The sequence below is a fragment of the Trichomycterus rosablanca genome, chromosome 8 (genome assembly GCF_030014385.1).
Source record: "Trichomycterus rosablanca isolate fTriRos1 chromosome 8, fTriRos1.hap1, whole genome shotgun sequence".
Classification (NCBI taxonomy): Eukaryota; Metazoa; Chordata; class Actinopteri; order Siluriformes; family Trichomycteridae; genus Trichomycterus; species Trichomycterus rosablanca.
The window spans coordinates 10,602,836-10,630,551 of record NC_085995.1 but is presented as its reverse complement, the minus strand read 5'-3'; the positions used below and the strand labels follow the sequence as shown (position 1 = coordinate 10,630,551).

At 40.4% G+C, this 27,716-nt stretch overlaps 1 protein-coding gene across 2 annotated transcripts; it reads left to right on the top strand.

The window, feature by feature from the left end:
- Positions 1-2,622: 2,622 nt before the first annotated feature.
- slc24a6a (solute carrier family 24 member 6a) lies at positions 2,623-27,716 on the top strand. Of its 2 annotated transcripts, none has more exons than XM_063000513.1 (17): positions 2,623-3,073; positions 7,676-7,771; positions 10,255-10,331; positions 11,487-11,561; positions 11,648-11,732; positions 11,820-11,923; positions 12,778-12,852; positions 12,937-12,962; positions 13,070-13,123; positions 13,237-13,379; positions 17,968-18,053; positions 21,283-21,559; positions 24,966-25,132; positions 25,242-25,356; positions 25,595-25,707; positions 27,321-27,386; positions 27,531-27,716. In XM_063000513.1, exons 1-17 carry the CDS (start codon positions 2,986-2,988, stop codon positions 27,639-27,641), a joined length of 1,758 nt encoding a protein of 585 aa, XP_062856583.1. In that variant the 5' UTR covers positions 2,623-2,985; the 3' UTR covers positions 27,642-27,716. The 2 variants fall into 2 exon arrangements, with proteins under 2 accessions (XP_062856583.1, XP_062856582.1); XM_063000512.1 differs by having other exon boundaries at positions 17,968-18,134.

Below are 27,716 nucleotides of genomic sequence, written 5' to 3'. Positions count from 1 at the left end.
ACCTTGGCCACCATGCTGTAGCTCAGTTTCAGGGTGTTAGCAATCTTCTTATAGCCCAGGCCATCTTTGTGGAGAGCAACAATTCTATTTCTCACATCCTCAGAGAGTTCTTTGCCATGAGGTGCCATGTTGAATATCCAGTGGCCAGTATGAGAGAATTGTACCCAAAACACCAAATTTAACAGCCCTGCTCCCCATTTACACCTGGGACCTTGACACATGACACCAGGGAGGGACAACGACACATTTGGGCCCAATTTGGACATGGTCACTGTGGGGTGTACTCACTTATGTTGCCAGCTATTTAGACATTAATGGCTGTGTATTGAGTTATTTTCAGAAGACAGTAAATCTACACTGCTATACAAGCTGTACACTGACTACTCTAAGTTATATCCAAGTTTTATTTCTATAGTGTTGTCCCATGAAAAGATATAATGAAATATTTGCAGAAATGTGAGGGGTGTACTCACTTTTGTGATACACTGTATATTGCGTTTCCAAGACACTGTATTATAGTCTTAACCAAACTGATGTGCTTGTGGGAAAATGATTTATTTGAATGCACTTTTTTAACTATAATGTTTTGCCTTTTTTGTATGTAATCAATTATAAATGTGCCAAAAATGATAAAACGCATGTATGCCAAGGTTATTTTAATAAAACATTTATATAGCCTTTATTGCTTTTGGTGATTTTATTAGTGAGCAACCATAAACTATTGAAAACATTAATTCATTGCGTAGACTTTTTAGTATGATCAATAAAAGTTGGGACCTCCCATTTCAAAGCATGGGATTTATTATGAAGTTGCACACCAGTGCTTTACTTTTCCAGAAAGGCTTCCTATCTTGTACGCACAGCATCCTCCACAATTATCAGCACCCCTGTTAAAGATAAGTAAAAGTGTTATACCAAATTCACAGTTTTGTAGGGTGAATAAAAAATAAGACAAATTTTACCTTTGACTTAAATGTATTCAAACTAATAAAGAAAACTTATTAATAATAATCATTTTTAACAAAACCACGTGCCACAATTACTGACACCTATTGAAATTCTTAGAAACAAAACAAGCCTTTTTTTACTTATGTTTATTTCAAGCAGTAATTCATGACTTAATTCTTTTATATACTGTAGCCCAATTAGGCATAACATTATGACCACCTTTCTGATATTGTGTTGGTCCAAAAACAGCCCTGACCCATCAAGGCACTAGACTGTTGAAGGTGTGCTGTGACTTTTGGCATCAATATATTAGCAGCAGTTCCTTTAACTCCTGTAAGTTGTGAGGTGGTTCCTCCATGAATCAGACTTGTTTGCCCAGCACATCCCACAGATGCTCGATTGGATTGAGATCTGGGGAATTTGAAGGCCAAGTCAACACCTCAAACTCGTTGTTATGCTCCTCAAACCATTCCTGAATCATTTCTGCTCTGTGGCAGGGTGCATTATCCTGCTGAAAGAGGCCACGGCCATCAGGGAATACCGTTTTCATAAAAGGGTGTACATGGTCTGCAACAATACTTAGGTAGGTGGTACGTGTCAAAGTAACACCTTTCTATCAGAACCAGCATTACATTGCAGTTGGTGCCTAACAGCAACATGTAGAAGGTGGATTGGCTGCTTTAAATGGTCCCTTTGAGTGAGTTTGTTTGTTTGTTTATTAGGATTTTAACATCATGGTTTACACTTGGTTACATTCATGACAGGAACGGTAGTCACTCATTACACATGGTTCATCAGTTCACAAGGTTTACATCAAACACAGTCATGGACAATTTAGTGTCTCCAATTCACCTCACTTGCATGTCTTTGGACTGTGGGAGGAAACCGGAGCACCCGGAGGAAACCCACACAGACGCGGGGAGAACATGCAAACTCCACACAGAAAGGACCCGAACCGCCCCACCTGGGGATCGAACCCAGGACCTTCTTGCTGTGAGGCGACAGTGCTACCCACTAAGCCACCGTGCCGCCCGTTAAAGATAAGTAATACGATAAGTGTTACAATTTTGTAAGGTGAATAAAAAAATGAGAAATTTAACCTTTGACACTGTGATGAGTTTGGCATGTTCTCGCTGTATCCGTGTGGGTCTCCTCTGGGCCACCTTCACCCTGATTAAACAATGGGTGATGCAATGCGATGCTCAGGTGTCCTGTTTAGGGTGTGTTCATGCTTCACATGCAGTGTTTTCAGGTTGCATCGAGACCGGCACCTATCCGGTAGAGCTGCCGCACTTGTGACAAATGACTGTGATTTTGAAATTTGGCATGTTCTCACTGTATCAGCGTGGGTTTCCAATGGCTGACCCTGACCCAGATTGAATGAACAGTAAATGGCATAATGAATGCATTACATTTTCCCTAGGTGTGAGTGAGTAAATGGGGTAAGTGTTTTTTTGCCCTATGATGACTTGACTGGGTGCTGGGTGCTTGGTGGACCCACTGCGACCCTGGACAGAGTAAAAAAAGTAAAAAAAAAAAAAATGCAAAAGGAATTAGGTTTAAATATTGACCATTGTGGCTGTTATTTACAGCCTGCATACAAACTGTATGAACAGTGTTGTGTTTGCTCGTCGTTGCTCCACGAGGGCGCACTAGTGGACCTAGGTTCGGGGAAACACCCTCACTGACTGACGAAGCCTGCGAAATGTGCTGAACACTGAGGGATGCACAAACAACACCTAGAGACTGAATCACAGGATACACGAACTTATCCTGTCTTCAACATACTCTATCCTTCCATACTTGTGGCTGCCATTGTTTTGTACTGACAAGTAACGACAAGAATCTAGTTCCCTCGTTTCTGAAGAAGAGTGAAGATGCTAAACCCAGCGACTCGTGTCTGAAACGAAACCGAGGAGTCGAATAATGTTGAGGATAATTTCGTGGTCGACTAAACAGGCAAAAACGAAAGAAAATATCTGTTTTTTTGTGTCTAATGGCCGTGTTTGGAGCGGTGTTTAGGCTGTGAGCGGAGTGATGAAGGCGGTGCGGATGAGGCTCTTTTTTTGGCGGTTATGTGTCTGCGCCGGACTCCTCGCCCTCAGCAGACTTCTTCACCAAACAGGTGCCCGATTTTAAAACTCGAAATGTATCGTTTATATGATTTATTTCAGTATATTTTGATGTATAATTTTGCTCGAAAGGGTCACAATTGGTGCAGAGCCGAACAACAGCCATATGTGAAGAGTCTGCTGAGGATGCTGGCAGAAAGTAGAACACTCAGCAGCCTGTATCAGTCCTCATGATTCTATACATATAGAATATAATGTCAGTTTTTAAGCTTTGTCCTTATACTACTGGTCATTTTAACACATATACCTAGTTAGGTACACGTAGTAGGTATACTGTTACTGACTGGTGCCTGTTGCTATGCATAATTTTAAAATGTCAGTCCCCATCCATGGAAATGGACCACCAATGACCTGATATAACTTGGGTGGTGGACCATACTTAGCTGTATAGATGGACCAATTCAATACTAAGTGCATGAGCTACAGGTATTACTGACCAGGATCAACGTTCAACAGGCTAAAGTCAAAAGATTACATACTCTTGTAAGGTACTTGTATGGTGGGTAGCACTGTAGGCTCACAGCGAGAAGGTCCTGGGTTCAATTCCCAGGGGGGAGCGGTCTGGGTCCTTTCTGTGTGGAACGTGTTCTTCCTATGTTCCCACTGTCCAAAGATTAATTGGAAATGACCCTAGGTGGGTGTGTTTCTTACCTTTCGCCCAGTAAATCATAGGACTGGTGGGCTAGCATATTAGACTAGATACTAGGCTCACAGCTAGAAGGTGGAGCTGTTCAGGTTCTGGTTTCCTCCCACAGTCCAAAGACATTCCATCAGGTTAATTGGAAATTGCCCTAGGTGGGTGTGTTTCCTACCTTTCTCCCAGTACATCATACCCACTGTGACCCTGAAGGATAAAGTGGTGGTAAAACAGACAATAAATGAATGAAGGTGTTTCATCAACCATTGTATTCTGGTCTGTGTTTCAATCCATTGCAAGGCTTTGGCCAACCTCCATCCAAACATAGACAATCATGTCTGTGTAGATGCCCGACTGGCTGACAGGATTGATTGGCTAGCATAATAGACTTCCAGTGCGCAGTTTAACTTTAAATTTACACAAATAATTAAAGAAAAAACATCCTCTGTATTTATACTTATAAATATGGACAAGAATGTAATTCTTAGCACCAGCAAAGATGTTTATAATACTAAATACCATTATTACCTTGTCTTCAATCCCCAATTGTCATTAGCATCCCTCTAATGGACACCCGTTTTTAATAATGCCTTAAATATTTAATGAGATTCACGTCATTAGATTGGCAAGGCGAGAGCTATGTAAGAACTCTCACATTTTTATTAACCCATTTTACGTTATTTTGGTTAGTTTGTGGATGTTGTCTTGTCGTCATTTTTCACTACAGATTTGGTTTCCTGGCAAATAAGAGTAAATCCTCCCTAAAAATGGCCTAGTACAGTGCCAACAGTTTGGGAAAGGCCCTTTGCTCTCTCAGTATGACTTGCACAAAGTGAGGTTTATAAAGATGTGGTATATACTGCAGTGTCCTGCAAAGAACCCATGACTTAACCTAATTGATGTATTGGAATATCGATTGTGAGTCTTCTGGTCCGAATCAGTGCCTGACCTTATAAATGTTTTTTTTTTTTTTTTTTTTTTTTTTTAGTAGAAAAAGCATGTTTACAGATTCTTTATTCTAATTCACAAAAGAAGCCAGCTGATGTATATGGTTTGGTTTTATTTGGCTCAACAGCTCAGTGTCACGAGAACCATCTTATATCTGTGATTTATTGCTTAATAGGGATGTAACGATGCACCACAAGACAGTTAATAACCGATTCAAAAATTCCACGATTCAAATCGATTTGACATGTAAAAAGAATTGATGTTCACTTTAAGCAGCAGAGGGCACTGGCGCTATACACCTCGCCTGGTTGACGTCACTGTGACTATACGTCTGGTTGCCAGATTCGGGGTTTTTTCAGCCAAATTGGGCTAATTCTAAATTGTTTTGCATAGTTTGTATCTACCTCAGAAATAAAAAAGCATTAATTATTTAGATAAATAAAAGATAAGCACAAATACAGTATTTTTTTTTTTTTTTCAGAGAATAAATAAAAGGAAACTTTGTCATAATTGTCTTTAATTTCAGTTTAAAAAATCGGGGAAAAAATTGTATCATGAACCCAGTATCGTAAATCGCATCGCATCGCATCGTGGGTAGAGTGTATCGTTACATCCCTATTGCTTAACCTACTGAACATAAGTCAAAAATATTTGATTCTAGATCTACCGCGGCTATGAAAAACAGTGTCGGCAGCTGAAGCCTCTGAGCCAACTGCTGCTTTGGTTTAAACTAATTAGCTTACGAAGGCAAATGAAGACTTGTCCGGTGACCACTGTTACAGCAGCTGTTGAACCAGTTCCATCTCCTCAATGAATTTGCATTTGGGTTGCTACGGAGACCTGTTTTGTGTACACTGCAGATCACATGATTTGCCAAATGTATTCAAATGTTGCTTGTATTCATCAGTAATTGTGCACAGAATGCACATATTTCACACAGTACACAGTGTAGAAGAAACCACAATAGTGCTGGTGTACCATTGCACCAGCTACTTGATCCACCAGTGAACTACAGCCCTAAAGCTTGATAGAGAAACAGTCAGGGAACCAGGCAAACCGGCAGCAGCCGGCAAGCTGCCATGCCACCACTGTACAGAACCAGGATGGGGTTCTGTGTAGCTACACACAGAAATGCCTTGCAAAAACACAAGAAAGCTGCCAGAGCAAAAGAATACTGGGGGATACGCCAGGCTGGTCGTCAGGTCCGACCTTCATATCTGCTAGATGAACCACAAACACAACCAGCAAACACAGGGAAAGCAGAAGACTCTGCACCAAGCTGAAATTCCATTTCCACTCATAAAGAGCTAACTTGTTTTCAAAGCAACTTTTGATTAGGTGCAGAGAATGCTTTTGAAGTGCTGTTTAAAGAGACTTACACTTTTCAACAATCTGCACCTCCACCCCCCTCCTTGCTGTCTGTCCAGCGTGGATGAGACAGCAGGGGTGCAGAAGGCATGTGTCTGCTGAGTCAGATTTCTGTGTATATGGTTGAAATATCAATCATAAATGATAAAAACTCATTATTTATTAATACTAATGAAGGCACTTGGTAAATTACGCTAGCTCACTATTATTCAACTGTGCTACCGTCCGGGCGTGCGTCTACGTACAGACAACATTGGCTAAATCTGCGCAGGGAGGGGGAGTATGATGTGGCAGAGGGCCCTCGATGGGTTGGCGTCTTGTCCGAGGTGTGTTACTTCATTGCACCCAGTGATTTCAGGGAAACCAGATCCACCACGACCCTGACCAAGATTAGGGCTGGGTATCGCCACTAATTTCCTGAATCGATTCGATTCCGATTCACAAGGTCCCGATTCGATTCGATTTTCGATTCGATTTTCGATTCGATTTTCGATTCGATTTTCGATTCGATTTTCGATTCGATTTTCGATTCAACACATTTAGGCATATTTGAGTTACATTAACAGGTTTTGTTTAAATATGTACAGATGTTCAGAGAACGAATGTGATAATTGTACAAAGAACACTCATTAAAAATATTTGTGTATTTTGTTTACATAAATAATTAATACAAAACAGAAAACAGTAACATTCATTTTTTATTATTATTTTATATGTCTGACACGCTACAACATTGTAAATGTAATGTAAGCATACACCTGGCTGTTGAACAGCTTATGCCAAGTTTACACTACACGACACTCTGATTAACACCTGGTCGCTGTAATGTTCACACTACACGACTGATCGGCGATGGGGGGTTTTACACTACACCATCTATCACCAGGGGGAATCACAGGCGAGCTTCTCTGGTCTCCAAAACTACGTTTTGTCACGAAAACACACGTGAGAAGTGATGAAAGGTTTAATGATACCACGTCCAAACATGCACATCAACAAGTAGCGAGAGATGAAAGTTTGTGCGCTGATGAAATAAATGAATCTGAGTGGATTAGGCAACACGAGCAGCATGGCTTGTTCTACAGTATAGTGAGTTGGAGGTTAATAAATATTTTGTTTTGTAGAGAACGATCAGGTCAGAAATACTGTAAAACTCGCGTGTGCTGATGTATTCTGATAGAAACTATATTGCGCTCCACCACCTGTTTACAACCTCCCCCCTGTGTTTCCCCTCGCTGTTTCTCACATTGATTGATTGAGTTTTGATCGCAGAGCGAACACCGAGTTCCTCCCGAATCCAGCACCGACCCGTCGCCGGGCGAAAATCAGTGCAAAAAGTTGTGTAGTGGTCATAACTTGAGCTTCTGCCATGCTAAACTGATGTGCAGGTCAGATCTCGTTGCATGAAAAAACACTGGCTGGTCACGCGAAATTAAAGGGGGTAACAGATTTCCGTGTGCACCGTAAAAAGGGGCGTATTTAAAAGATCGATCTCGCGTTTATATGAATCGATATCGGATCGTTCAAATAAAGATCGATTCGAATCGAAAAATCGATTTTATAAACCCACCCCTAACCAAGATAAAACAGTGGTAAAACATAACGATAAAATTACTAATGAAACCATTTTGTTTATTTTCAGGCCACCTTGAAAAGGATTTCGATGTCATTTGGTCAAAACGAAAACTGACTGAGCAGGGTGGAGAGGAAAACCAGACGTCCAGCGAACCCCGAACTGGTGAGTTCCAGTAAATTAAATATACATTCGCATTCAGTCAGGGTTAGAGGTGCTGCTGCGGATAGAAATGCTGCGAGACTGCCAGCCAGATGTCCACACACAACTGCAAATCTGTTATTGACGGACATAAAAGAACCACAGTAACAGAGCTGCTTCGAAATCCAAGTCTGAGGGCAGTACTTAAGAGGACTACAAATTGCAAATTGTACAGATTGTTCTCTCTCCCTCTCTCTGTCTCTTTTATCCTTTATTTTCTCCCTTCCTTACTCCTCCATACTTTTCTCCTCCATCATTTAAAGACAGCTACACCCCGCCCCCCCCCCCCATCCAAGCAGAGCCCCTTTTGAGGCTACGCAGCAGAATCCTTAATTTTAGAACAGAGGAAGCTTTGTTTTAAGTATGCACAGTCTGCTTCTTTAAAGAACACGGATTATTCTGTCCTTTTTTTCTACTGATCGACCCTTTATTGGCTCACCTGAAGCAATGTGTTCCCATCTCGCTCTCTGAACTCAGCTTTCTTTGATCAGGCAGGCTCATTTCATCTGTGTGAAGCTTGGTTTCATCACTCCTCTTATGCGAGATGTATAAAGGCCGTTTCACGGAATGGGTGCCATTTGTGTGTAGTAGGTCAATGAAATTAAACTTAATTTTTTATCTTTGATCAACACTGAATCTAGTAACGCATACTTAACTACTCTAAGTTTCTAAGTGGAAGATGGTTGTATATGAGTTTTAACATAGAATTAGTAAAAACACCGATCAGCTATAACATTAAAACCACTGTCCATTTTATCAGCTCCACTTACCATATAGAAGCACTTTGTAGTTCTACAATTACTGACTGTAGTCCACTGTTTCTCTACATACTGTTTTAGTCTGCTTTCACCCTGTTCTTCAATGGTCAGGACCACTACAGAGCAGGTATTATTTAGATGGTGGATCATTCTCAGCACTGCAGTGACACCGACATGGTGGTGGTGTGTTAGTGTGTGTTGTGCTGGTATGAGTGGATCAGACACAGCAGCGCTGCTGGAGTTTTAAAATACGGTGTCCACTCACTGTCCACTCTATTAGACACTCCTACCTAGTTGGTCCACCTTGTAGATGTAAAGTCGGAGACGATCGCTCATCTAGTGCTGCTGTTTGAGTTGGTCATCTTCGAGACCTTCATCAGTGATCACAGGATGCTGCCTACTGGGCGCTGTTGGCTGGATATATTTTTTTTTTGGTGGACTATTCTCAGTCCAGCAGTGACAGTGAGGTGTTTAAAAACTCCAGCAGTGCTGCTGTGTCTTATCCACTCATACCAGCACAACACACACTAACACACCACCACCATGTCAGTGTCACTGCAGTGCTGAGAATGATTCACCACCTAAATAATACCTGCTCTGTAGGCTAACAAAGCATGCAGAGAAACAGATGGACTACAGTCAGTAATTGTAGAACTACAAAGAAAGTGCTTCTATATGGTAAATGGTACTGATTCGGAATGGAATAATGCTTAAAAAACTTTTTGAAAACATTTAATTCACCATTTCAGATTTCAGGCTTTTTATTGTATTTACTGAGTGTAATTAAGGTTGCCAGGTCTGTAGGATTTGCTAAAAGACTGGGTTTCCACTTCCACCAATGTGCATGCACACAGCCTGCTTTACACTGAATTAGGAATTAAAAGTAATTGAAGAATCCTACATATTTCTATCATTATTATTGAATTTAAATGTCAGTATTTTCTAAAATCTGGCAACCCTAATTGCAACCCGGCCAGCTTCCGCTTCTCCACAGCAAAGAACTGTTTGCACACAGGCTTGTTTTCAATCACACAATCAGAATTTCTAATGACTTCCTTTTTACTACCTAAGCACCAGTCCATCACAGAGCAAACACACACACACACACACACACACACACACACACACACTCATACACACACACTCATACCTATGGGGACTTTAGTAGCTCCAGTTAACCTGACTGTATGTCTTTGGACTGTCGGAGGAAACCGGAGCACTCGGAGAAAACCCACACAGGCACAGGGAGAACATGCAAACCCCATACAGAAACGACTCAAACCACGCCACCTGGGAATTAAACCCTCTGAGTAATATCACATTAAAACTGATCTTCGAATAGGGCTTATGATAAACATTCACTTATTATGGATGGTGCTTCTTTGGCTTGATAACTTTAACCCAGATAATTACACACAGCTGTCTAATAAAGAAAAAGGAAATGAAAAGGCTTACAAGATACATTACCCTGCATCAATACGCTATTCTTACCCTGCCTGTATCTGAACTTCTACAAATGGGTTTGCAGAAGTTTCTTAATAGGTATCTACGGCATTTGTTCATGTTTCTGCATGAGAAGAAGTACCGACGTGGTTTTCATCTGTGTGTCAATATTCAAAGCCCTTGACATCTCTAACCCACCACTAATGGACTGTCTTTCTCTTTCTCTGTATCCTCATGTGCCCTCAGCGATCAATGAATTTCCTGAAGATGTCTTCACCAAGGAGCAGAGAAGGCATGGCGCGTTGCTGCTTCACGTTCTGTGTGTGAGTACAGCAGTTTTTTTTTTTTAAGAAGACCCCCCCACACACACACACAAACACACACTGCACTGTCAACCCCAGCCCATACAACAACATCCATTCATGTCTGAGTTGAGACAGCAAAAAGAAATTAAATGAGTGAAAGGTTTTTAAAAAATATAGAACTTTTGAAGCATTCCATAATAAGCTGGTGATTTGGTAACATGTGAGAGTATCATGATTGGGTTTAAAAGCAAGATCCACCAAAGACTCAGTCTTGATAAGCAAAGATGGGCCGTGTGCAACCAATTTGTACCTGACTTTGTGAAAGAATGGTCAGTTAGTTAAATAAGAACAAGACTTAATGCAATATTTCAAATTATTAGGTGTTTCACCATCTACAATACATGATATTGTAAACAGATTCAGTGCGATCTGGATAAATCTAAAGCCGAAAATCACTTTTGAACGTGTGTGAACCTCAGGTCGTTAGAAAAGACGGCATGAGATACTGTTAATCTAATCTGATAAATATAGCCACATTGTGACGTAGCTTAGCTCAACTGCTAAAGGAGTTCGGCAGTGAGCCACGTTGGAGTTGCGTCCTTCTGCATTGTCGTTTTTGGCCGGCAGAGGGGGCACCGAGGCGCAGATGATTAATGGATCAGTTTCTCTTAATTCACAATCACCTTTGCTTTGTTGGCATTAATTTGCTTGTATCCAAGCTCATCTCATATGGACCAAAATACTAAGGATATGTGCTATGGGGAAAGATGCGATGAGTCCATGTTTCAGCTTGTTATAGGGTAAAACAGACGTCGAATTCTCTGTACCAAAGACATCCAGACTGTTATCGGCGAAAGACGCAAAAGCTAACATCTTTCTTTCATGGTGTGGGGGTGCATCAGTGGCCACAGCATGTGAGCAGAGGTGTATATTGGGATTTTAGAAAAACATGCTGACCTCTCGTCCTGGAAAGTACATGGTTATCTCAGCAAGGACAATGCCTGGCCTCATTCTGCACATACTACGAGTGTGGCCTCACAGACACAGAATGCATGTGCTTGACTGGCCTGCCTGCAGTCCAGATCTGATGTGTGGTGCATCATGAAGGGGAGACATTTAGACATTTATGGTTACAAATGAGTGTCCCATTTTTTCCCCGTTTTACTTCTACAGGCTGTGTACATGTTCTACGCCCTTGCCATCGTCTGTGACGTGTACTTTGTACCATCTCTGGAAAAGATCTCCAAGGTCAGATCTGTTTTCTCATCGCGTTCTGATAACACACACATATTTAACAGCCCGTCCGACATCATCAATGCTATTCTGGTTCGCAGAACCTGCACTTGAGTGAGGATGTCGCAGGAGCTACATTTATGGCCGCAGGAAGTTCAGCACCGGAGCTTTTCACATCACTGATTGGTTAGTATAGCAGTCATACTAAAATGAATTGGGATTTATTGTCCCTGCTGATGGAAGTAATGGGAATTTTATATAACATCGTTTCAGGTGTATTCATCACCAAGGGAGATGTAGGAGTCGGGACTATAGTGGGCTCAGCAGTTTTTAATATCCTAGTCATCATTGGTGTGTGCGGCATCTTTGCCGGCCAGGTACGATCTGAGTTTGGTCTGGATTTTCTCTATAGACCACTGAAGTCGTGCATCATTCTGTAGTTCTCGTTATGCCCATATTTGGAGACCTGGGTCTAAGCCCGATTTTCAATGGCAAAAATGAATGGGGTTTTCAAAAAATCGGCTCTAACGCATCCTGTGCTAAATAAACACGTTCAGAACCCTGTACGTTTTGTCCTGTGTACATTTCTCTCCTGTACATCACTGGATCCTATAGATTACGAGGTTGTTAAAGGGTCGTAATACTAATAATGCTACACGAAAGCTAATGCTACTGCGCATTAATTAGACGTCACTGAACTACACCAATCGAATTGACGGAAAGAGCAGCCCGCTTTTGTCGAGTACAACGAAAGGCGTAACACCCGACCATCCTTGCTTTTTACTTTAATGGAGCTAGCTTCTAAAAATATGAAGTAAAACTTGTGAATATCACTCCACTGTTACTCTGGTGAATCGCGCTGCTTCGTGCACTTATTTAAGAGGCTTATAAAAGAAAAAGAAAAAAGAAAAATTTAAGAGGCTTCCAGTCTAGTGACGTAAATTCAGTGCGCAGTAGCATTAGCTTACATAATATTCAATATTCATATTTTGACTCTTTAACGACTTATGATAATAGACAGAAGAATCTCCATAAAACAAAACGGAACAGCTTTGGAGTCAATTTTCGAAATCTCCATTCATTTCTCCCATTCAAAATTTCTCTTAGACCCGGGTTACCAAATATGGGCATAACAACATGGCATGGACTACAAAATGATGACACGACTTCAGTGGTCTATTGCTTGGGAAATAGTATTTTACATTTAAATCTACTTATTTTCCTCATTTAGATGATTTCTCTTACATGGTGGCCTCTATTACGAGACTGTGTTTACTACATCTTCTCCGTCTTAGCCTTGATCCTGGTAAGACTTCACTGATTGACGTTCAAAACACAGTAAATACTGTTAATTCTAAGCTTGATTTATTCATGTATTTCTGACCTGCAGGTCATTTATGATGAAAAGGTCCTCTGGTAGGTTTTTACTAGAACTTCTGCTCTACTCAAGATCAAAATACTTCAACAGTGACCAATGACTGATATCAGTGTAAGACTTTGTTGACTTTGCTTGGTTGTCACAGGTGGGAGTCTGTAATCCTTATATCCATGTATGGAGTTTACATCCTAATCATGAAGTATGTAATTATCATTATCATTATAACTCCATGCTTTACAGTATTTTTTATAGTATAAATAATGGTGCAGGTGTTGCTGTGCATGTCTGTATTTGTGTGTATTTATGTTTCAGATTTAACAGCCAGATCTGGAGCTGGGTGGAACTGAGGTGTGGGGTGCCCGGGCATCAGTGTTTGGTCAGCAGTATACAGCGAGATATGTCAGCCGGAGAGGCTACCGCACATTCGGACACTTCTATGATTCTGGTGAAGAAAGGTGTGCATGTGTATGGGTTAGGTCAGGTGATCTGACCCTAAGTGGAACATGGGCAGGTGGGCTGCACAAGGCGGACAGTAGTCCTGTTTGAGTCATTTGATGAATCATTTGATGAATCATAAAAGTTGGGGTTAAAGGGGTTTAAGTAACTGGTGTCAATGAGACGGTGTGAAAGTACAGTTGCAATCAATGACATCCCCCCCTATGGAAGTAAATCTGTCTCATCAGATTTTGAAATTTAAAAGCCTTTGAATTTTGATTACTGAACTTTAAGCCTTTGAATTTTGATTACTGAACTTTTTTGCCTCAGAATTCAACCCACACATTTTACAATAACTCATTTTCACTTTCATTTTTTGATGTTAACAAATTCAAAATCAAAAATTCAAGTTTATAAAATTCAAATAATATATATTCAGGTTGCTCAAATTCGATAGGTCAAATTCAGATCACAAAATTCAGATTAAAAAATTCAGACTAAACATCCGGGACACGCAGGATGAGCAATCGATTCCAGAGCCGTAGAGAGAACAGAGTAGCGACACTCCCATAGAGAACCGCTGTGACGGGGGCGGGACATTTCTCTGCACAGCTCCGGGTGGAGCTCTGTTCATTTCCACTACTGAGCAGCATTTTCAGCTGTATGTTGCTTTGTTTTAAAGAAATAATGAATTTGGTGTCATTAATATACTTAATACTGTTATTGTTTAGCATTTGCTCAGCACTAAATGTTACATGTTTATCTTATTTAATAGGTATAACTGAATTTAGCTCAGTCAGTTAAGCTTAATTAATGCCACACGAGTCTTTTCACCTAAAATGAGGTGATTAATCAAGAGTCTTGTTACAGAAATGATAATAAAACATTAGAGCCATAATAAATCATACTACTTTTACTTTCACACTTAAGTACATTGGAAGGTAAATAGTTTAGTACTTATACTCAGTGAAGTGGAGGTAAAGAGTATTTTACTTTTACTACTACTTTTACTGGAGTAATATTTTACCTACTTCTAATCAACTACATGGTTTGTGTACCTTGTCCACCACTTACATTAGACAAAATGAACTAGTGCATATTATTATGAATTAATTCATGTATTACATGTAGGAATGAATTATTAATCACTCATGAAATAAGAGATGAATGAAGCTATTTCATGTACCTGCACAATAATGTTAAAGGTACGGGAGTGTGTTTATGAATCTGTTCATTCAGTGCAGGTAAACCTTATGAATCCAGCCACATGGCTCAGTGTTTAACCAAAATGATTATTATTATTATTATTATGAATCCTCAGGAAAGTGAAGGGAGATTATAGTTTATGCAAAAAAAAAAAAAAAAAAAAGCTCTTTAATCTCTGTACTGTATATTGTTTATACTACTTAATGATATCACATTATGTAATGTATGCTAATATAATGTACTGTGTGTTAACAAGAACAACCTATTAAGTCATTATAAAAATCTTCCACTTCATATACCAAACTGACATTAAAGCAGATGCAGTAAATGTAAAGGCAGGTGAAAATACCCAGAAATTGTACAATATTTTATTATTTGCCGTTTAATATTTCACTCACTGCTGCTTGTCCCATGACAGCGCCGGGTTTGTTCGGAACTACTGGAGGGGTACATAAACCACGTGACCGCGAGAACAAGAAGTGTCGCAACTCTCTCTCTCTACGGCTCTGCTGTAAACGAAGCCGCTTCGTTGTCACTTGATCGCTGGAGTGTAACTTGATTGGCTGGGTGTCGGTTCGATTTGAGACAGAATCGATCAGAGCCGTAGATAGAGAGAGTTGCGACACTCCTTGTTCTCGCCGCCACACGGTCACGTGGTTTATGTATCCATCCAATAGTTTCAAAAAACCCCGCGCTGTCATGTTCTCATATCCCAGCTAGCACAATCATCTGGTCCAGCTCCCTCTTTTCTATCGGCACAGTCGGCCGAGTGTCAGAATCGGCCAGAATCAGTGTAGCCAGATCCGGTCCAGTTGTTACCACAGCTGGGTTTGGCTGGTGCTCGTAGAGACGCGGAACAACGTCACCATAGCAACAGTGCGATGCGAGCCGTTAAAAAAGAGGACTAATTATTTGTTCGTGTTTGGTAAATTAACGTTGAATCTTAACATTTTACTTAGCAAAATGTAAGCAGAAAGTCTATTAATGAGTTTTGGATTAAGATAGAGAGCAATTTGGAAATGGAAACTGTTAGGTAATGTTATCTATTGAGTTTCAGGTTAACTGGTAGTCTGAACTAATACACTTCAGGTAACGTTAGCTAAAAGGTAAACAGTTTCTTGCATTAGCCAACAGCTGCAAAATAATTAAAGCTCATTCAATAGTGTATTAAATACTTAATAATAATAATTAATAATATAAAATACTTATTTCCACCACTGTATATATATATATATATATATGTGTGTGTGTGTGTGTGTGTAAAATATTTATGGTATGTATGTAGGCTGTATTAGTAGATGTAGTTGTAGTAGTAGTATGTTTAGTAGTATTGTGTATGCGTAGTATAGTATGTATATTTACAATATTGTTCACTTTGATAATTATCATTCTTATATGCAATTATATGTTATTTTCTATATATAATATTAATATAGTTGTCATTTTGTTTCACTTTTATAATTTGTCTTATTTTTAATATTCTGATTATTATTATTATTATTATTATACTTGCTGCAATTATCTTAATAAAATACTTTCTGCTGCACAATCTGTAGTTAATCTGTAGTTAATCTGTAGTTAATCTGTAGAATAAATGTATTATTTTATCTATGAGGATGTGAAAGGAGAAGAAAACGGGAAATAAATGGTATCGCAGTGTTTTGGGGGCTATTCCGGCCCAGCTGCGCCGGAAGTGGGCCACAATTACAAGGCTAGCTGGGATGGGACAAGCAGCAGTGAATGAAGTATTAAACACTAAATAATAAACATTTGTACAATTTCTGGGTATTTTCAACTGCCTTTACATTTACTGCATTTGGTATATGAAGTGAAAGATTGATGTTTATAATGACTTATAATGAATAGATCGTTCTTGTTAACACACAGTACATTATATTAGCATACATTAAATAATGCCATATCATTAAGTAGTATAAACAATATACAGTACAGAGATTAAAGAGCTTTTTTTCTTTCTTTTTTTTTGCATAAACTATAATCTCCCTTCACTTTCCTGAGGATTCATAATAATAATAATAATCATAATTTTGGTTAAACACTGAGCCATGTGGCTGGATTCATAATGTTTACCTGCACTGAATGAACAGATTCATAAACACACTCCCGTACCTTTAACATTATTGTGCAGGTACATGAAATAGCTTCATTCATCTCTTATTTCATGAGTGATTAATAATTCATTCCTACATGTAATACATGAATTAATTCATAATAATATGCACTAGTTCATTTTGTCTAATGTAAGTGGTGGACAAGGTACACAAACCATGTAGTTGATTAGAAGTAGGTAAAATATTACTCCAGTAAAAGTAGTAGTAAAAGTAAAATACTCTTTACCTCCACTTCACTGAGTATAAGTACTAAACTATTTACCTTCCAATGTACTTAAGTGTGAAAGTAAAAGTAGTATGATTTATTATGGCTCTAATGTTTTATTATCATTTCTGTAACAAGACTCTTGATTAATCACCTCATTTTAGGTGAAAAGACTCGTGTGGCATTAATTAAGCTTAACTGACTGAGCTAAATTCAGTTATACCTATTAAATAAGATAAACATGTAACATTTAGTGCTGAGCAAATGCTAAACAATAACAGTATTAAGTATATTAATGACACCAAATTCATTATTTCTTTAAAACAAAGCAACATACAGCTGAAAATGCTGCTCAGTAGTGGAAATGAACAGAGCTCCACCCGGAGCTGTGCAGAGAAATGTCCCGCCCCCGTCACAGCGGTTCTCTATGGGAGTGTCGCTACTCTGTTCTCTCTACGGCTCTGGAATCGATTGCTCATCCTGCGTGTCCCGGATGTTTAGTCTGAATTTTTTAATCTGAATTTTGTGATCTGAATTTGACCTATCGAATTTGAGCAACCTGAATATATATTATTTGAATTTTATAAACTTGAATTTTTGATTTTGAATTTGTTAACATCAAAAAATGAAAGTGAAAATGAGTTATTGTAAAATGTGTGGGTTGAATTCTGAGGCAAAAAAGTTCAGTAATCAAAATTCAAAGGCTTAAAGTTCAGTAATCAAAATTCAAAGGCTTTTAAATTCAAAATCTGATGAGACAGATTTACTTCCATACCCCCCCCCCAAGAAAAAAAAACCATTTATAACACTGAACATTATAAACTCGAATTGAATTGAATTATGCCTGAAATGCTGAAATGACTCATTTGAATCGCCATCAGAGATGATGAGAATGATTCATTTTATGCATCATTCAACTCATAAAGACTTCATTTAAAACAAAACCTCATTCTGCAGATATTGTATATACAGTTATAAATCCTTGTTTGCTGTGTGTGTGTCTGTGTGTGTGGGGGGGTGGGATTGCAACTGTACGTTTACACTATCAAAAACCGTGTCCCTCAGGTCAGTGTGCGGTTGATCAGGACTCTCCAGTGGTGATGGTGGATGACCTGACGAGTCTACACCCTCACCAGTTCTCCTTGTCAGAGGCAAGCCTCCGTATCATGATCACCCCTTACTTCTCCCCCCGCACACGCCTCAGCATGGCTGGACGCATGCTCATCGCCAAGGTAATGCTCGTACCGCACACCTACCGTGTCCACCGACCGGCCATCACAGGACTGCTGGACCTGAACGTTTTCACTGACCAGTTTATTAATATTTTGTAAATATAAACACATTCAGAATTTGATGCCCAAGAGCCATCAACAAATAATTATTGGCTTGTTGTTCTGGGAGGGTGCCTTAGGGGATTCCTCAAAACTGATGCAATTACGACCTCTGCTGGCTAATTGCTGCCGCCTGCACAGAGACAAGGGATAAGGTAATCAGGGTGTGTCTCTCCGTACACAAAGCTGATCCACATATGAACTCACTTTGTACAGGTGAAAAGATGCAGTCGGCTACTGCACATGTATTAGTTAATCACACATTCTTGATTGTATTGCCCTATATAAAATGCACCCATTTTTCCCTGCACCATCCAGTCTTTTCATGCTTCTCTGCCTGCCCTGAAAGATCCTAAATGCATTATATGGTTGTCATTAGTAGTTTTTTGTGTGTTATAAGCATCTGGATCAGCACCTTGTTGAGTGTACACTAGGGAAGAGAATGAGGAAAGGGATTTGGGAATCAGCCAGGAAAATTGAAATAGTAATCACAAAAAAAGAAATGTAATTTCTCTCTCTCTCTACACACACACACACACACACACACATGCTGCTTTGGAATTGGCTTGTTGCAGGTTGTGTGTGTGACATGATACGAGATTAAAAGAATCTGGAAACGCAATGTCCGAAAAGTAACGCCTGCTTGGATTTGTGTATCTTGGGCTCAGATAATGTATCAAATTTCTAAAGCCTGGATCCTCGACTACAGAAAATAGTCAGCTGGTCATTCAGCTCTATGAATTCCATGATTTGTTTGATTTGTCAAATTACACATATTCAGCAGGTTTTACCAGGTGTTCAGATATTTTTCTAATAGTGCATTAGTCATTACATACTTCTTGCAGTTTATACCATGCAAAGAATAGCATTTATTTTCTACCTTTGTTAAGCCACGACTTTAATGCAGATGTTCACATTTAATTTTTATATTTTTATATTTTTTTTATATTTTTTGGCTGTGATCAAACTGTACTTTATGTGCTACATAGTGTGTTTTGTATGACTGGGACTTTTTACATGTCTGGCTTATTCTACCGTCATAAGTACATAGAATATAAAACAAGTCATTTCAGGTTATAAGGTTTGACAGGCCCCACAAAATGACACAATATATGATGGAATCAGTATGTGTGAAACAGTTGCAATAAATACATTTTTTATTGTTTATTTAATATTTTAGTATTATACAATTACCCTCTGCTCTCCCTTTAACAAATAAAACGCTGTTTGCAAACTTTACTAGACAACTTGACCACAGGGCTGTTAGGAAAGTGGACGACTTTAAATATCTCCGTTTGCAGCTTGCATCGGATTTGTTGGTATAACGTTGGAATAGCAACTGACCTAAAGTGTTTTTTCGGCCCGTCAAGACATCCCTCGAATCCAGTGTTTAATCATTGCTCTGGAAGCAAAGCTCTATTTCTCGCCTGTCTATAGAGGAATCGTGTCCTTGCATTGGTGGATTATAACTGCGTTAGTAACGTCGCTCCACCGTTTACTTTTTTGCAACAGCTGTGGCTCGACAAACCGTACAGTATATGGTGTTTTAGTCTGTGTAGAAAGCAAAAAAATTCTTACCTGCGACACAGCTCAACACATTTCTTTGGCAGGTTCATCTAGTGCATCTTTGGTCTCCCTCTCTTCATCCTCCATCTGTTTTCTACCATATCAAGACAGCGTCTCTCATCTGTTAACACTGTTATTATAATGCTACCTGGCTAAGTGTTCTGTAGCTAATCTGCAACGCTCCATAGCACTAAGTGGCGAACAATATTAAACGATTTGCGTCCTATTGAAGCCTACGGCTGTTGTATTAACTATGTTACTAATCCATACTGTGGGCCGCTCAGGTGGCGCAGCGGTCAAAAAACACACGCTGCAACCAGAGCTGGATCTCCAATACATCGTATGAACAACGATTGGCCTGTTGTTCAGATGGGCGGGACTAAGCCGGATCAAAAAATAAAATCCATACTGTACGAGGATTCGAAGCCGGTTTACCGAATGTACTGTTATACCGCCCAGCACAACTTTGAGCCTTGCTTACAGGAGGCATCGATAACCCACCTGATTCTCAAAACTAGCCTCTCTTCTGCCATTGAATTTCATTTTGCTTGCTTGGGCTCAACATGTTCTCCTGCTTGTCTTGCATTCATGCATGTTCTCTTTAATAGATTCCACTATGCTTTGCTTCTCTTAAGAGTTACACAAGCTAGCTTTGCAAGATCTACACAGAATAGTTTTAACCCTCATGTTCTGTTCCCTAATTTGCAATGTATCTCCTGATGTTAACTGCTAAGATGTCATTTATTTCAAAATAACAGACCTGCCGCTCAGGTGGCGCAGCGGTAAAAACACACGCTGCAACCAGAGCTGGATTCCGGATACATGGTATCGAATCTACCTTACTGGCTCGAGGCTGAGTGGCTACATGAGCAACGATTGGCCGGCTGTTCAGTTGGGGGGTGGGACACTGGGCCGGAAGTGGGTTTCTCTCCTTCCGAATGGTGCAGTTACGACCTCTGCCGGCTGATTAGAGGCGCCTGCACAAGAGATGAGGTAGGGGTGCTCCAAGGGTGTGTCTCTCTGCATGCAACGCTAGGGTGCGCAACACTTATCAATGTGTAGGTGAAAAAATGCAGGCGGCTGCTGCTCATGTTTCGGAGGGGATGTGGGTTAGCTTCGATCTCCTCGGTCAGGGCAGAGTTCGGCATGGGCAGAGAGGAAGCACGATGCAAATGAGATCATTGGACGCGCTAAAGAGGGGGAGAAAAAGGGGAGAAAATGCAAACAAAAATAAATAAATAACAGACCTTACTAGTTACTAGTGTAGTAAGCAATATTTATGCAAATAAATCCTCACAACTCATATATCCTACTAATGCTAGTTTACAATTAGGACTAATAGTCAGAAACGTATCACCTAAAGTGGATCAGGACTGGTACAGAACATGTGGGTTAATTGGTTTCCCTCAATCCATTTGCTTCGTCCTATTTCAACCTTTTTTTTAAATAGACCTTGTCTGACGTCCTTCCTGTAATCCCGTAGAGGCAGAGGCTGATCAGAAGCCGGTGCTCAGGGGACAGTATCAGCGGCGCCGCAGACATTCCCACCCAAGAGAGCTCAGGGACCGATGCAGCACCCTGGGTCCTGGAAAACGGCGACACCGTGGACGGTGACACGCAACCTTTAGAGGAGCCGAGGACGAGGGGCGAAGCAGGAACGACAGACAGGGGAGAGGATGCAGAGGACATGCAGCCCAAAGAGACGGACGAGGATGACGAGACGGAGCATGAACAACCCTTGAGCCCTCTGATTGTTCCAGGCTAGTAAATGCACAGTGCTCGAGCAAAGAATTGATGCTGGATAGGCTGGAAAGGGTTTGTGTGATATTTTTAGAAATAGCCTGATGAGAAAAGTAGTGCTTGTGTTAAATTGTGCAATGACCAACATCCTGTAGACAAAATCACATGACTAAGATTAGTGGATAATGAAATTGGAGATATGTAGTGGGCCCGGACTACATCGTCATGCCCATCTGCCTTGCCGCTAATAGTCAGCAGGGTGCTTGGATGTATAGATCTGTGGTGGTCTCATCGGCTGTAATGTGCTGCACCTTGGAGATCCTTTTAAATGTCGTTTTTGTTGGGCTTTTGCTTGCTGGCTTAATGGTTTTGTATTAGTTTGTCTGTACCACAGTGGCACCCGCATGCATTTCCTTTTAATTGGCTCTGATGCCGGCATTCCTTTTTGATCCTTTTTTTTTTTTTGAGGAACTCAGCTGGTGTTGCTGGTTGTCATGGAGCTGCCATCAGAGGTGACATGACCGCACCCTTTTGAATAGAGCCCCACAGACGAATCCACACTGGATGCGGACTGCGTCAGTGATGGAGTGGCTCAGCATTGTCAACTTTTACTTAAGCATTATCCATTTAATGTGCAGTAAAAACAGACTACACTAGGGCTGCACGATATATCGTTTCAGCATCGCCATCGCGATGTGTGCATGCGCAATAGTCACATCGCAGGACGTGCGATGTCACTTAATGCAAATTAAATCAAATACGTCACGCTACAACTATTTTGCTGCTTGACACAAAACGAAAATTCACACCGTTCTCATTTTCCATGACATAATCTACCAGTGTGTTCGAAAACCTAGTGAGCCGCCTCGCTGTCTTACTACCTACATGTGCAGCTGCCTCAATAGAGAGGATTCTAATAAGTCATTGACTTTTATAAGGCAGGTTATTCGAACGCGCTACTTAGCGATTCCATCGGGTTTCGCGTTTAGCATTTAGCATCTTGCCATTAAAACCAATGGAATGAGGTGGGACAGCGCTAACATGTCAATATAACATCTCGAGTCGTGTACAGAAAACGGTTACATTTGCTGACAAGCCCAAACTTGCAAATAAAAACACTATAATTATTTATTCACGTTAATAAATAACTTTGTCCGCACTGTCAGCCATGTTTATTTTTCTGTGAGAGAAGAGATGCCGCGATGAATTCTGGGATCGCCTTCATCACTAAGGACGCGTCCGATTCTCACTCGTTCTTGAGTCGAAATAACATTGAAATATTAAGATGCCTCAGTAGTGAGCTTAGTAAGGCATCTCGGATTTCGAACAGGTGTATAGCTGCTCTTTTGTTTGTATAGTTTTTTTTTTATAATGTTTACTACATGAAGAGGTTTCGATTGTGAAATAAAATATTAAACGACCCATTTTGTCAATCCTGTTAATTCCCTCATGTGATATTGAAGCTTTCTTAGTTTAATTCTCAGTTTCAACCGAGTACAAAGATGTAGCTTGTCATAATCTTTTGTATCTCTTGTAGGCACCACCCTTTTTTACAGATGAGCCCCTTATTTAAAGTAAGATACATGCATTATTAATATTATTAATAATGTGGTGAAAATTCCTGCATTTTTTTAATATCGCAATATATATTGCAGGAAAAAAAAATCGCAATGTCAGTTTTTTCCAATATTGTGCAGCCCTAGACTACACCGATTTAAACTATTGATCAGGTGATGTCACTTTGTCTACATTATGGGATTTAGGGCACTCGGGTGGCTCAGCAGTCTCACGTTTGGCTGTACCTGAAGCGAGGGAATAGGTTAAATGTATTGGCACTATACCATAGTCTTCTGCACGAGTGATGGATGATCTAGAGGGCTTAGTGTGTCTCACCATAGGCTATGCATCTCTCCATGAGACTCCATTGCAGCTGGGTGATAAGAGGTTTTTTTTGATGACTGCATGTGTGTTTGGGGGGGGTCATCGAATATGGGGTAACAAGGGATTTAAGCCAGTGTGAGAGGCATTTTGGAGATGTGGACATGCACATTTTGTCCATGATTTTTACCACAACCCAGGCAACACAAACAATGCATCAAAATTAATACCTAATTAATGAAAATGGTGGCAATCTGGTCCCACTGTGGTTTACAAGATGTCACGTAAAGCCTCCATAAGGGGGCTTTACGTGTCTGTACAAGTTCATTTCGTGTTTGTGCCTGTTGAAATTTGTTGATTTAATTATTGTTGTTTTTCTCTGCGACCCATTTTTGTTTGTTCTACAATTACTGACTGTAGTCCATCTGTTTCTCTGCATGCTTTGTTAGCCCCCTTTCATGCTGTTCTTCAATGGTCAGGACCACTACACATTAACATTTTCGGCATTTAGCAGACGCCTTCATCCAAAGCGACTTACATTACAGTTAGAGTATACAGTCTGAGCAATTGAGGTTTAAGGGCCTTGCTCAAGGACCCAACAGCAGCAACCTGGTAGTGGTGGGGCTTGAACCAGCCACCTTCTGATTACTAGCCCAGTACCTTAACCACTAGGCTTTGACTTGCCCCGACTTGCCCCAACTACAGAATAGGTATTATTCAGGTGGTGGTGTGATAGTGTGTGTTGTGCTGGTATGAGTGGATCAGACACAGCAGCGCTGCTGGAGTTTTTAAACACCTCACTGTCACTGCTGGACTGAGAATAGTCCACCAACCAAAAATATCCAGCCAACAGCGCCCCGTGGGCAGCGTCTTGTGACCACTGATGAAGGTCTAGAAGATGACCAACTCAAACAGCAGCAATAGATGAGCGATCGTCTCTGACTTTACATCTACAAGGTGGACCAACTAGGTAGGAGTGTCTAATAGAGTGGACAGTGAGTGGACACGGTATTTTAAAACTCCAGCAGCGCTGCTGTGTCTGATCCACTCATACCAGCACAACACACACTAACACACCACCACCATGTCAGTGTCACTGCAGTGCTGAGAATGATCCACCACCTAAATAATACCTGCTCTGTAGTGGTCCTGTGGGGGTCCTGACCATTAAAGAACAGGGTGAAAGGGGGTTACTACAGTCAGTAATTGTAGAACTACAAAGTGCTTCTTTATGGTAAGTGGAGCTGATAAAATAGTGAGTGTAGAAACAAGGAGGTGGTTTTAATGTTATGGCTGATCGGTGTATTCCAAAACAATGAACATAAATATAATTTTGGCCCCAGTTTGTAGCTATAAAAGTCTCCACTTCTCTAAGAAGTCTTTGCACAGGCCATTGAAATTTTCTCAAAATCCAAAGCATTTAGTTCTATTTATTTCTACACACCCATTAGCAATACGTTTTTATTGTGTAATACTTTCTCTGTCCAGTATAGGGCGCTATTCGTTTATAAGAAAGCTAATCTAACCAATTTTGATGTTTTTCCACAGGAGGGCGCTGTGAAAAAGCAAAGTGGTTGTTTTCTTGGCCTTTAATCTTCCTGCTGTATTACACTGTTCCTAACTGTGCTCTGACACGCTGGGAGCGCTGGTTCATGGTCACTTTTGTGCTGTCCACTCTCTGGATTGCAGTATTCTCCTACCTCATGGTTTGGATGGTATGTATCAACCCTAATCATCTCCTATTCATAAATCATTTAAAACAGCACAAAAAAAACGTTGTCGGTTTAATGATTGCTTATTTTGGGGTATTTTTTTGTCTTTTAGGTCACTATTATCAGCCACACACTGGACATTCCTGATGTAATTATGGGCATCACGTTTTTAGCAGCGGGCACCAGCGTCCCAGACTGCATGGCTAGTCTCATAGTCGCCCGTCAAGGTGCATAAACGCTCCTCATAGTGAAATAAGTCCACCTCCCAGTTACTAGAATGTTCAGCTGTTTCTCACCAGATATAACCAGTCATGTCTGTATAGACGCCCAGCTGGCTGATAGCACCACGGATCTCAGCATTAGTCGGCAGCATGTTTTGCACCTTTATACTGCATGTCAGGCAAATAAAATATTTAAACGTGTAATTCCTGCATGGTTTATGTACATGTGTGTGTCTCTTCGCAGGTATGGGTGACATGGCTGTGTCTAATTCAATCGGCAGTAACATTTTTGACATTCTGTTGGGTCTCGGGTTCCCATGGGCTCTGCGAACGCTTGTGGTGGATTATGGGTCTACGGTTAGTTTCTTTTATGAGCTCTACTATTGTCTCTGTACTTTAGCATTTAGCAGCCGCTTTTATCTAAAGCGACTTACAATTGTGACTGAATACAAGTTCAACAATTGAGGGTTAAGGGCCTCGCTCAGGGGCCCAATAGTGATAACTAGGCAGTGGCGGGGCTTAAACAAGAGACCTCTGATTACTAGTCCAGTACTTTTTTTTTCCCCCTCTTTTTTTCCCCCCAATTTTTATCCTCCAGTCCAGTCGTGTCCAGTTACCCTGATTGCGTCCTCTATACTGATTCGACCCTTCACCGCTGACTGAGGACGCCTCTCAACTGCCTCCGGCACGTACAGTCAGTACAGACTGCATTTTTCACCTGCACGAGTTAAGTTCATACACTTGACAGGCACTGTGTACGGAGGGCCACACCCCCATCAGCGTTATTCCTCAGCCCTGTGCAGGCGCCATCAGTCAGCCAGCAGGGGCCGCAGTCGCACCAGTTATGAGGACCTATGATCCGACTTTCTAACCCTGAACAACAGCCAAGTGTTGTTCATACAGCCGCCTAGCCCAGCCGGAAAGGCAGATACGATGTATTCGAAACCCCAACTCTGGTGAGCTAGCATACTTTACCGCTGCGCCACCCGAGCGGTCTACTAGTCCAGTACTTTAAGGACTTTAACGAGCTATTACCTTCACATATATGTAAAGATACCATTGATGCAGAGACATATATTGAAGATTTAAGTATAATAGGTGATAAAATGAACATCTCTAGTAAAAGTCATGAAAGGATGGTCCTGGAATTTGATTGAGTCAAAGAATTTATTTTATTTTTTTGGTTGCTGTGGTCAGATGACTTGTTCTCTACATTTCAAGAGTCAAGAGAGGCTTTATTGTCATGTCCGCTATATACAGGTACATATTGAAACAAAACAATGTTCCTCCAGGAACAGGGTGCAACATAGAACAAAAAGTTCAAGACAATACAGTACACAGTGCAGATAGACGACAGTACAATAAATACAAAAGGCCTAAAATAAATACCAAAAGACACTTTTAATCTAAAAAGTAATAAATAGAGACAAGACCAAAGACAAGTGTTGGTCAGTACATGGTACTGAGTAAATGGTACGTGAGGTAGATAAGCATGTTCTGATATGCAGTTAGCAGCGTAGGGTTTTTGTAGCAGCAAAGATGCAAATAATACAGTCACAGTAGTACAATACAGTAGTTGTATGTATTTAAGTTGTGTGTGAGTCCATCATGTGTGTGTGTGTGTGTGTGTGTGTGTCAAAGTCAATTTCTGGATACCAGTAGTCAAACTGGCACAGCGCTTTTAGTAAGACGTCACAGCGGTCAAATGACCTGTGTGCGGCGCTTCTAGTGTTAAGTCTGTGCTTTGGTTGGGCCATTTAGAGGCATTCCAAGACTTGCCCTGAAACCACTTGGGTGTTGTTTTGGCTCTATGCTTTGGGTCATTGTTGTGTTTTGTTGAATGATAGGTAAAAATGGTAATTATGTCAGTTCAAAAGCAAATCGACAACACAATAAAATGTGCAAACAATCAGTAAGTCTGTATGTCATACTTTTTTTCTCAATATTTTTTTTTGTTATGTCTTTCTCAGGTGTCTATTAATAGCAGGGGGCTGGTGTATTCAGTCATTTTACTTCTTGCTTCAGTCTTTCTCACAGTGAGTACTGCTGATGTGCTGTATATTCTTTTGTTGTCATCAAACTGTCTATTCTAAATTATTAGTAAAATGATTAATTTAGACATAAGAACATTTACCTGAATTCTCTTTTATATGGATTCTTGTCTCTCTGATGTGCTGCAGGTTCTCAGTGTACATCTTAATAATTGGAGACTGGACCGAAGATTAGGTCTGGGTCTTATGGTCCTCTATGGTGTCTTTCTTTTCTGCACCGTCTGCTTTGAAAAGCTTTAGATCAGCTCAGATCAGACTTAACTACTATGAATTTTACTGACTAAAACATTTGATTAGTCATTAAACATCAGAATG

Bases quoted from the DNA above. Each gene is read 5' to 3' on its own strand.
- slc24a6a (XM_063000512.1), top strand. From the start codon at position 2,986: ATGAAGGCGGTGCGGATGAGGCTCTTTTTTTGGCGGTTATGTGTCTGC. The intron at 11,733-11,819 runs GTTAGTATAGCA...ACATCGTTTCAG, and splicing joins GCTTTTCACATCACTGATTG to GTGTATTCATCACCAAGGGA. The intron at 12,963-13,069 runs GTAGGTTTTTAC...TGGTTGTCACAG, and splicing joins TATGATGAAAAGGTCCTCTG to GTGGGAGTCTGTAATCCTTA.